Source organism: Natator depressus, chromosome 25, assembly GCF_965152275.1.
Source record: "Natator depressus isolate rNatDep1 chromosome 25, rNatDep2.hap1, whole genome shotgun sequence".
Lineage (NCBI taxonomy): Eukaryota > Metazoa > Chordata > Testudines > Cheloniidae > Natator > Natator depressus.
The window spans coordinates 1,826,310-1,838,448 of record NC_134258.1 but is presented as its reverse complement, the minus strand read 5'-3'; the positions used below and the strand labels follow the sequence as shown (position 1 = coordinate 1,838,448).

The 12,139-nt window shown below is 37.2% G+C and overlaps 1 protein-coding gene across 2 annotated transcripts in view; it reads right to left on the bottom strand.

Moving 5' to 3' along the window:
• Nucleotides 1-12,139, bottom strand: part of ELAVL1 (ELAV like RNA binding protein 1) — a 157,746-nt gene that overhangs the window by 37,315 nt on the left and 108,292 nt on the right. The window contains exon 6 of one of the 2 annotated variants that reach the window (XM_074939644.1): nucleotides 2,473-11,477. The exons of the other annotated variant lie outside the window; for it this stretch is intronic. Coding sequence (XP_074795745.1) covers nucleotides 11,153-11,477 — 325 coding nt within the window. The 3' untranslated portion in view covers nucleotides 2,473-11,152. Of the gene's footprint in view, nucleotides 1-2,472; nucleotides 11,478-12,139 lie in introns of those variants that run through there. 2 annotated transcript variants of the gene reach the window in all.

Here is a 12,139-nt window from a genome sequence, read left to right as displayed (position 1 = left end):
CCTTCATGGTCTTTATATGATGCCCAAGGAGCATTCAGATGCTGTAACAGGGGCCACAACTTATTCCAATATGTTTTAAAGGCGGATCAATTGCAATAAATGAAGTTAAAAAAAATTAAACATTAACAGATAGCTACATAAATAGCAACAGATTGAGGAATGCCCCAAATCCTATTTTTTTTTTATTAGTCAATAACGTTTTCTATAAATTCTAGTTTAGGGTGAAGCAGCACATTCTCTTTATTAAAGAGCTCCTGTAGAAATCCAAAATCTTATCTCAGATTTTATTTTTTTGCCTGCATAGTATATTGTTCTGAATTTACCATTTTAACTGAAACAATCTAATTTTAACTCAAATGTGTCAAGTTTAGTTTGAAGAGTTTTTATTGTAAAGAAAATCTTCTCCAATGAGCTGTTAGTAGAGGAGTGTGGTGAAGAAATGGAATCAGATTTCTGTTATGCTAATTTAACAGCTTCTAAACCAGGCACAGGAAAAGGGTAATTGTAGTGGGAAGTGAAGAGAAAGAACATATCTACTCCTCAAATTAACAACTCACTTGTATTTACAGTAAGAAAATGTGAAAAAGTTATCCTACAACACAACACTTGTTCCCTTTCTGTCTGATTTTGGAAGCAAAATAATAAAAGAAGAAGGTGTTTAAAAGAAAAGAAAAGAGGTACTTCCTTAAAGTAAAGAAATTGGAGAGGGGAGAAAAATCTCTCTTAAAATAGAAGAAACTTCTCTAAGGCAGACCTTACTGCATGGGATTCCAAGTGAATACTCAGAAAAAAAGACACCAGGAGACTTGAGAAAACAAAAATATTTACCTCCCTTAAAACAAAGAAAATATTTATATATCTATACACACACGCGCAAGCAAGGTGACAAGAGCAATCAGCTGGGCAGGACCAGATGGAAATGTTCCTCAGGTGGTTTCTGAAGTAGCATTGGGTAGGAAATTAGTGGAGCTTCTATTGCTGTTCTCTTAGGGTCCTCTGGGCTAGAATCTAATGGAAGATGACCCCAGCTGATTCTCTGCAGTAGCTCAGATGGCATAGGCTCTGAAGAACCTAGAAAGGAGAAGCATGGCAAGTGTCTCCCTCTTCTGGGAACCCTGTATCAAGAGAAACTCCATTTTGGAGTTAGCCTCTTTATCTAGCCTAGAAGTTGTCTCTTCTTTGAGTCCAGCAGTACGTTGCCATTTGTGTGAGGAGGGGTATATTTGGCTTAACTGTTTTGTGTTAGCAACTAACGCGCAAGTAAGGTAAGTCATCAGCTCTGTCCTCCATGAATTTTTCCATTAAAAAAGGGCAGAAAACTCATCAGTTAAAATCAACCTGAGGAAGTGGAGTTTACTGCAACACATTGAACTAAGCTTGTAAAATGAACTGAGGAGGTAAAGAGAAGAAGCTTAGCTTAGGTTCTAAGCAGGTAAGAGCTCAGGGAAGATCTAAACCCCATTTAAATATACTACGCCCAATAAATGGGATTTAGATTTGTTTCCAGCGTTGTCTTTGTATAACTTAAGTTGTATTCAGTATCTTGTTACTCTTTGGTTGTCAGTAGTAAATGCTTTCATAAGCATAGTGTGAAAAAGTTAATTTCAGCATGATCTACAGTTTGCCACACTAATCTGATCACCATGATAGGCAGGAACAACTCTGAAATCCATCTTCCAAACAGGTCCAAATTATCAAAAGCAACATGCCTGATTCTTTGTGTCCCTGCACGTTGTATAGTCATTAATACAAAGTAAGTATAAAACAGTAAGATTCTGATGCAGCAGTGTTTTACACCCACTTTGCACTGAGATAAATGATTACACAAGATGCAGGCCAATGGAGATTCAGAGTCCATGTCAAATGCACAGATCTCAAAGAAAACATTATGTCTCAGAAAATCAAACACAATGATTTCTCTGTCTGAAAAGCAACGTGAACATAAGATGTACGCCAAATCTCACCAGATGCTGACTTCAAAGGGCAAGGCTTTCTGGCAGTGAAGTAATAAAAAAAAATGACTGTTCCAGTTGAACACACAGTATGTTCAGAGAAAAAAATGAAAGCAGGGTGATGTGACTTAACTGAAAAGAACACACACTGGTCTACTCGGTGAACCAAAACTTTCAGGGAAGGCTGTATTAAGTGACCCCTTTGGAAAGAAAGGCCATGAGTGTGTAAAACCTAGATGTTACCACTGCCTCAAAGAAAAGGCAACATTTAGAAGTGAGGCAGGGAAAGGGATCAATTGAAGTTCACTTCACCTTCCCATCTGATTTGAAGACGGGGTGGAAGGTTCTCATTTTCAGGTAGAAAGCTCCTCAAATTTTCAAACTTAGATTTGCAATTCAGACTATGATCTGGTTAAAATAAAAATCTTTCAGCCAAGGTAACTGCCATCATTTGGTAGAAAAACAACAACATTTTACCTGAAAAGTAAAAAGTAAACCAGGTGTCTTATTTTAATTCCCACTCTGTTGATAACATTACAAGTACTAAAAATCAAAACTGTAGTAACCCTGATTATCTCATTTCATGAATGAACATAATTCAAATGCTTCTGAAAAATGTCACTATTCCAATAAATTAAATTCATGTACAGTGTACAACAATAATCCAATTCCTGTGGAGAAAACAGGTAAGTATTTGAACAATTCAGTAAATATTACATAAAAGCCTTAATTGTGATTTTATATTTGAAAATACATTAGTTTTCATTCCAGTTCACTTACTAACATAATGAAAACATTTTGAACAAGGGTTTAATAAAAATAGTAATGAACATGTGGTAAAAAAACAAAAAACCCTGTTACAGATTATTTACTTAGTATTTTTAAAAATTCTGAAAATGGAGTAAAACATTTTTGTGTTTTGTTTTTATTAATTTTGAGAATACCATTTAGAAAACAGAATGCTGGTAACTCCACCCCCACGGTTCCAGAAAATTGATTCTTCTTTCATAGGTCCTTTAAAGATTCAATGTTCTTGAATATCAAAACTCAGTTGTTTTGTTGTTTAAAAAACATTGCTAAGAACTTCCAAGAATATGAATCAAAATGCAAACAGAAGTTGGACTTTGCACATTTCTGCAACTACTAAAATAATTACATAAACGCTCTCAAAATAACACAATGGGATTCAACTTCATTTTAGACATTTGGAAAGCAGTGTCATACTTTATTTTAAATAAACCCATGTAAAAACAAAGTTAAAATGAAAAATGGTACCTGAAAAATAAATTATTTGATATAAAACAAATCAATAACTTAAAAACATACTAATATACAAAATGATTAACGATATAGCGTACAGTATGGGAAACAATTGATAAAGCCTTCTGTCCCACAAACAGATTACTTTATAAACAAAAGGTTACATAAGTTAAGGGAAATGAAATCAGTAAATAGACTAGAAGTACAATGTTATTCAAACTTACTGGTCAAATAAAGGTTTATCCCAACTTATGATGCTTCAAATGTCTCAAGTCATTTTCTTCTTAATGACCAAGTGAAAAAGTTTAGCTTTATCACTGAAAGGTTGTTTAAAAATGTTTAAAAATAAACAATAGTTAATATGAGAATGAAGTTTCTAAAATGTGAACATAGTAACAATATTTCAAGATTTCAGGTGGCTGTTCCACTATTACTGAATTTCCATCATCAGCAAAAGAATTTAGTGTTGAAAATTCCACTCAACAGAAAAATATTTCTAGTTAAAATTGTCCTTGTAAATTGTTTACCAAGTGTGATATACAACAGAGAATTGCAGCAAGATTGAACAAAGCAACAACAAGTTTTAAAGGCAAAGCCACTCACTGGATGCTTTGTGTTCTGTTTTAGAGATCATAAAAGCTTTAACATCAATTGTGTTTTTATCATGCACAGGGAAAAATATACACCTAACTTTTTATTAAATATATTTTACTACATATGAATGCTACAAAAAACCGTACAGAAAAAATAATGCTGTACCTGATTAGAACTAAGACAAGAAATTTAGAGAGATGTTAAACTTCAATTTTCAATTCTATTGGTTATACCTTGGACACACTAAGTTGTGCATTACACAAGTACCTCAACTTAAAAATGGAAGTGGGGTCATTGTGTTTTCTTTGAAATCCATGTATTTTCATAATGTAGCAGAAACCCAGTAGCATATACTATAGATCACAATGCTTAGCCTTTTGATCAATATATTCCTCTATCAATCCTACGGTGCTGGGATTTCCCAGCATTAACAGGAAGTGCAGACATAATGTTCAGGAACCTGCCTTCAAGCACAGCAGAAGACTCTTCTGCCAACAAATATAGAGATTAAAGAAAATGTGGTACACACTAAGTGACAAATTCGGTCCTTGACTAAATGAATGCAACTCCACTGACTTAAAAGGAGATGTGCCTGTCCATAGTAGGCGTGAATTTGGTCCCTTCTCCCTAAAACTAATTGTTAGGAGCCCCCTCCCCCCAAAATTGAAATGGTGTAATAAGGTGCTTGTTCAACAACAATACAAACTTCCCATTTTGGAAGTCAAAATTCGGTAACCTTATATCAGAGGTAGTATTATGACAGAAAGCCCTATGTGGAAGGTGCTCTGTGTTTTACTTTTGAGAATTACAGAAAACCATGACATCATCACCAATATTTCATTAAAAAGTTGTGCATTTTTTAAAAAAAAGTTTCCACAAACTAACATTTTACAGGTAATTCTTAGAAGTCCTAATTCCAATAAGCAAGTTTTTGTTAGAACTAATCAAGTACATTTGGGGACATCCTTATAAAATTAATTAGAAGTACATATTATGCAATTATAAACTGTACATATTTAACTTTAATCATTCCAGTTTAGCATATACGGAAGCCGAGACCCTTTTCTGAAATTTTTGAAGAACCTCCATTTTATTGCCTAACCAGAACATTAAACATAAAATTATGTAACTGCTTATAAGAAGGCTGGGAAATATTCACATTTGAAATTTAGCATTCACAAAGACTGGATTTCATTTTTAGGAAAAAGTGACATTTTAGTTGAGGCTTAATTCAATTGCTGAAAGCTGTCTCTATAGTAACAGCTACAGTATCTTATTCTAAAACTTTGAATTGCTTTGTAAAAGTAACATTGCTACAACTTTGCATGCTCCTATAAAAACAATGTTAAAAACAGCTGACTTACAAACCTTTAGGAGTAAAGGTATTCAAACCCATTTGGTCACCTGCAATAAAGTAAATGACCGTATACTGACCACCTACAATTAACTGCAGTGAGAAATTCATATCCTATTCCAAGGACTTGAATACCTCAATATTTTCAGTGTGTTTTCTGATACTATCATGATGCGGATGTGCTGAAAAAAACCAAAAACAACCAAGGGGAAAGAAAAAAGTGTAGACATACACCACTGAGGGGATATTGCTCTGGAGAATGATGCCTCCTACTCTTCCCCTTCCATCCCCAGCATGATCTTGAAATCCTTCACAGTCCCAAACCAAAAGAATTGAAGAGGAGAGGTTGCCATAAGCTCAGGGGCAGGAGGCACCATGACTGTTCTGGCTCAGTACCACCCCCCTCCAGACCTCATAGTGGAGTGGGGGCACAGGATAATAAATGAACCAAAAATCTTACGATGCAACAGCTTCAAGGATAAAGATACCCTCCTGCTTACTTTAGTGCATGGGAACAGTTTGCAAATAGGAGAATCAAGGGGTCAATATATTTGGAACAGACTAAAAACCACTACGAGAAGTTACTTTACTTCATCTCAGTTCATAGCTTTCATGATTCTCGGTATTATTTTGTTGCTGCCAGCTCATGTGAAAGAGTTGTATTTATTTTTGCATCTTGTACAAAAGCACATAGCAGCATAATAATTTTATGTATTTATTTTTTGCTTTTAAAGTGAAATTCCCTGTGCTACTGACCAACACAAGCCTATAGTGAAGGCTAAAGTGGCACACGGGCCTTGTTGTTAACCCTTCTACACAAGGGTGAATGCCATCCATAATGGGATCTTGTGAAGCAAACAAAAAGTGAATTGTTGGAGGGTTTAAGAAATATTACTTATATTATATTAATATAAATAAGACGGACTGGGAAAAGCCAGTTTTGAATACTTTTTCAATTCATTTGAATTCTTTTGAAAACATTGAATTTTACCAGATTAAAATATTTAATCTAATACTTTTAAAAAATGTCTTAACAATAGCTAAAGCCCAGAACATTTTAATGGAGTTTTAGAAGTCATTCCATGGTTATAATTAGGATAGTTTTGCCTTACCTATAAAATTGTCTCATCTTGGAGTGAAACTCCACCAGTCATGCAAGAACTGCCAGGTAGCCATGCCCATATCAAATTCTGGAAGAAGCCCTATGCAGACAATGTATTTAGTATCCAAACTCTGGCCCTACAAGAGCCTGATTGGAGCAACAGCCCCAAGAAATGCTTGGAAAGATAAACAAATACAAAGAACAGGTAAACAGAAGGAATGATGCCAGACCAGCAAAGGTTCCCATCCAACTGAAATTCCAGGATGAAGGACAGAGTGGCATGAAGAGAAGTGTACACATCTATGGAAGAGCATTAATGCAAACAGCAAGATCAGTCATCCAACTCTGAGGGAAGGTCTTCCATGCCCTCTGTACGATTTCTATCAGCTGAGATGAGTACCCAAGGTTCTGAAGGATCATCCTTGTCAGTCTCCAAACAGTCAAAAGAGTGCTACAGGAGCAAAGGCAAACAACTGTGCTTGATCAATAGGAAAAGGAATCCACCTTCCAAAACCCAGGAACCTCTGTGTTTGGGGAAGAATGGAGGTAGCTGAATATTGTTAAATGAAGCAAACAGATCCACTTGTGGATAGACCCACATAAAAAAGGTCCGTAGTATCACTGATTTGTTCTATTGATGTTCTCACTTGTCAGTCCCTTTGAGTATGCAGGTTGCCTTGAACATAGGTGGATATGAATTAAAAATGGGCTCATTTTTGGAGATTATATAAACTGCAAAGATTCTGTTTTCACATTCAATCAGAATGGCTGGTGAGTAGAGGTAATGAAGAAAACCCTGTGCCCTCCAGACCTATTGTCCTTAGTTCCATGAAATTTAGATTCTTAGCTTCTTTGAACTAGAATCCTTGACACAGTCTGTGACCCAAGTGCACACTCCATCCTTTGAAACCTTGTAATTCTGGTGACAGAATTATCCTGGAAACAGATTACTCTAATAGCAAATTGCCCTTTAATAGGGATTTCTTATGCAACACCACTGGAGTGATGTCTGGACCTGGAGAGAAAGTACATTAAGGATCCCAGGGAGTCTTTCCAACTATCTCAGACAAAACGAAGGCCAGAAGAATTCTTATATGTAGTGCTACTCATTGCAGTTTGCCTGCTATAGAGACTGATCAGGATAAATTGGTTCAGCAGGCACGACCTGACAGTTTCCTTTATCTTACTTGCCTTCTGTGTCTGAGGAGAAATGTATCATGCCTCTGGTGTGAAAATAGGCACCTACATTAACAAGGTTTTGAGAAGGAATAGGGAAGTTCATGAAGCCAGAATCACGGAAAACAGACAAAAGCAAATGGAAACATAGATGTGCCATCTGAAAGGTATCTGCATTACTTGGTCATCCAAATAATGAAATCTGTGGATGCCCTCTGTCTTAGGGATGGGTATGATGATAGTTATGATTTTTGTACACTCCCTGAGGGATAAGAGGCCAAAAAGTACAACTGCAATGCTGGAAGTGGTTGGTCCAGGTAGAAATGGAAGCATGTGGTAGGCTGGATGACTGGGCACACCAAGGCATGCACACTTCTAAGCCACCAAGCAGAAGAAATCATTGATTTATCTTATTAAAATGGAGAGTGTAAAGAGTGCAGGATTCAGGATGGAAACAGAGGGACTGAGAGAAAGCAGGTCTGGTATGGGTCAGAACTAGCCATCCGGTTAGTTATCAAAAAGTAATGTGAACACATGCCTCAATTTCTCTCCACCTGGGGAGTCAGATTGGAGTCGTTACGGACAATGACAAAAAAGGACTTTGAGAACAGTCTCTCGCCAGATATAAAGTGGCCCCTAGACCTGGAGGACTGAAAGGGAGATTTGTAGCTTTATCTGTCTCGCATTATCCCCGGAGGAATTAAATGAATGTACCTCTTCCTGATTTTCTCCTGCCTAGGTGAACGGTAGTTTGCTCAGGTGAATGGCCTCATTGACAGATTAAGGGTTCCCCCCAAAATTGCTAAAGGAAACTTGGACCAGATGGGTTCTAGAAACAGAGTCTGCATCCCCAAGTGTGAAACCAGGACATTGTGCCTCAGTCTTACTGAGCAGAGGTGTACGGGAAGGAAAAAAATCGGTAATGTTGTACGAAGCAGCCAACAAAGGAGAGCAATGTCCAAGTATTCGAGGATAGTGCAAAGAGTTGCCATTACTCTGTTTTAAGAGCAAGGTTTGGCAAGCTCACAACAGTGAAGCTTTTGATGTGGCTGCATGGGCCAATGCAGTTTTAATGATTTAATACCACAAAGGCATCAATCTCATTTTAAAGACTGGTCTGTGCAACTATCTACCATGCCCTTTACAGCAGCAGCCCTGCTCCCACTAAAATGTTTCTTAATGAGCCATGAGATGAAGGGAACTACAAGGAAGGTTCTTGGATCTTTAAAAAATGCACTCTCGTGGAGGAGTCTAGGGCTGGTAAAAGAGTTGATGGGACACAGTGAGAGGACTTTATTTAAATAAGAACCTCAGATCTAACATGGAGATATGCGTAAAGTAACCCTGATACAGCTGCTGAACCCCCCAAAACTAGTATCTCGCCACAGGATACAGGAAAAGAAGGACTCATTGGAAGGAAACATGAGTGATGGAGAGGAAACACTGGAAATAGCAGCCTGCGCAAGGAGGAGCTCATAGAGGGCCCACTGTCTACCTTTTACCTGGTGGCAGCTGCTGGTTTTGGAGGACATTATCCTACAACTGTCTGATGCTGACTGTGCTTCTCAAAGGTTTGGGGCATGGAATAAATGGGAATGGCAAAAACGGAAAGATAGCACACATTAGGCAGCAGAAAGCACTTTAATATACTGCACTAGAGCTAAGGCAGCTCACTCAACATTGCTAGAGCTCTTGGAAAAGAGCTCTGCTCTTGCTGGGCTCTCCTGAAGCCAGCAGAGAGAGGCTGTGTACAACCACAAACAGCCAATCATTAGGGCAGTAAATGACCGGCTGCTGACAGCAAATAGTGCATGCTGCAGATTAAAAGGAAAGGCCAACAGCTGACGGAAGAATGAGTAAAGAACCAAACAATGAAGTATAGGAAAGGAGAGCACAGAATTCCAGCGCCAGCACAGGATTGAAGGCCCTGATGTTGAAAAAAGAGAAATCATAGTTGTGATGCAAGATAGGATCTTAAAGAGCCAATGTTTGGGCACCATACAAACAAAAACAATTCTGCATGGGACTGCCCCCAGAATCTGAAATGACTACTCATTAGCTCTTTGGGATTGGCACAGGTTCACTCAAAAGATAATTGCTGACAAGTTGTCCCAATTTCTGCATTTCCTCTGAACTCTGGTGACAAAACACAGATAATATTCTTGCAATAGTTTGTCAGGTGAAGTCCCTACTCATGCTCACTAACTATGTACCTACATACCTTACATAGCACATTTTTAATAAAAGAAATATTGTTCAGTCTGTCTACAAAGCAACATATGTGTGTTTAACTCAGTGTCTGGCACATACTTTCTATGCGACATTTATTGTAATGCTTTTGTTTTCACACAAATATTTTCTCCTACTGATCTGTCAAAAGGACAGATTAATGGATTTTAATTTTAATGAAGACCTGTAGTACTTTAAAGCAATACTCTTAATATTGGACACTTTGTGCAATACTTGGCAAAAAAAATAATATAAAATAAAAAACAAAACAAAATTCGAGCAAAACAAAATCAAATTTAATGGTCTTAAATGCAAAAGTAAAAACAAACAAACAAAAAACACAAAAAAGCAAAAGAAAATTAACAAACAGAACAACTCAAAGTTTCAAGGCAGTCTGCAGAAAACTTGGGGGATTAATCTTTAAATCTACAAATCAGTTTTTTGTTAATATCTAACTTGCAAGTAGTAAGTACTTTTCTGCTGAGTGTTCAATAAGTAAAGCTAGTTGTCAAAACAAAATCCTATTAAAATAGAAAAATCTAGCACTCGTTAGAAGGGATGCGAGAAATACAATGCTCAAATGTTTATAACTGTTTTTACAAAATGGAACTACCCTTAGGAATTCAAACTATAATGATCTTTGAAACTGAATAATTATCTTGCTGCATTACAATGTACCAGTAAGTAGTGCATCATGCATTAAATATTTGGACAGAAGAAATTCAGTTTGATAAAGTAAAAAACATATTCACACTGTTTTTGGAGTTTCGTTTTGACTCTGAAATCTTCTGAGTTTCTCTGAAACTCTTTGGTCCATTCCTATGAAAAACTGGGCTTAAAATTTTTTGTAAAACCTTTTGATTTGACAACTTGGCCACTGTTCAGTGCGCAACTTACCTCATCAATGGTGTTAAAAGTTATGCTGGCATGCTACTACTTACAAGACCTGCATGTTATGAAGTCTAATCCTCAACTAGATGTAGCAATGAAAATCACTTTAAAAAGCAATGTACTGCCAACATCAGTATTTCTCAGCTTTTTTACCAGGCTATTGGGGACTGAGGGGAGGACCATACTAACAGCGTCCACTTGATAGTTTAAAATAAAAAAAAAAAATTAAAAAAAACTTCCAGTTTTTGCAGACAACGTTCAATAGAACAAATGTTAGTCTCATAAGTGAAAGCATGCTCCAATTTTACCACCATCCAGAGGGTCTAGTTAATGCAATCTACTTAAGATTTTATGGTTTTTTTAATATATATTTTTAATGAAATAACTTAAGGAACTTAAAATTGGTCTAACATTGTGGGATTTCAAACATTTGAACATGTCAGTTGCATCCCAGAGTATAAAAACCTTTTTCACTTCTCATTTAGACTAAGACAAACACTTGTGAAAATTGGCGCAAAATGAGTTTTACACTAACAAAAATGTTTTAAACTTCTGTCACTCAATTATCTATTCCATACAAAAAGCACGAGCAAGTTATTTGTGGGACTTGTTGGTTTTGAAGGAAACCTGTAAGATTTTGTCCCCCAGGCGGTAGCCATTAAGACTTGCTATGGCCATTGCAGCTTCTTCATAGTTTGTCATGGTCACAAAACCAAAACCTTTGCACTTGTTGGTGTTGAAATCTCGAATAACTTTCACATTGGTAACCGCACCAAAGGGGCCAAACATCTGCCAGAGGATTCCCTCATCAGCATCTTGACCAAGGTTGTAGATGAAGATACACCAGCCAGAAGATGCGTTTCCTGGAACATTTACACCAGAAAGCCCACTCATGTGATCTACACCCATAGGAGAGAACCTAGCAAATAAAAAGCACAATATTTCATGTAAAAGTTCAATACAATCAAGCAAATTAACTTGAAAGGGAAGCAACTGAATATTTTCTATATAAGCATCAAAACTTCTAGTCAGAGTAAAATGTTTCACCTTCCCCATTTATCATAGGACAATCAAACTGGCAGCTGATGAGAGAAGAGTTAAATTCAGCAATGTGTCTACATTAATGGGTAACTGCATAAGAACAGATAGGCAATGAAAGAGTTGCCTGGTGATGTGACAATCAAACAGGATATACAAGGCTGGTTTAGATACTCACATACACTATTAGGGATGACTTAGGGCAGCAATATGGAACTACTCAGTGCTTAAAAATAGGCCAAGAATCCCTCCCATACGCCCCAACCAGCCTTAAATCAACTTATCTTTGTCTACAAGGGGCTTGTGCCCAATTCCCTCCTAGAGCTGATCCTGCCTTTACAGCAGTGTCTCGGGGTCTCACCAGACAAAGGGGTTTCTGTGGCAGCAGACACAGCTTGAACCCTTCTCCACCATAACGCAGCAGCGAAACACTCCTGCTCCCAACTGGCTGCTAGCCTGACGACAGGCAGACACCTCGTAGTCCCTACCACAGTAGGCAGGGAACTACTAGAGTTTCCCTAGAAAGTGCACGTTAGCTGGAAT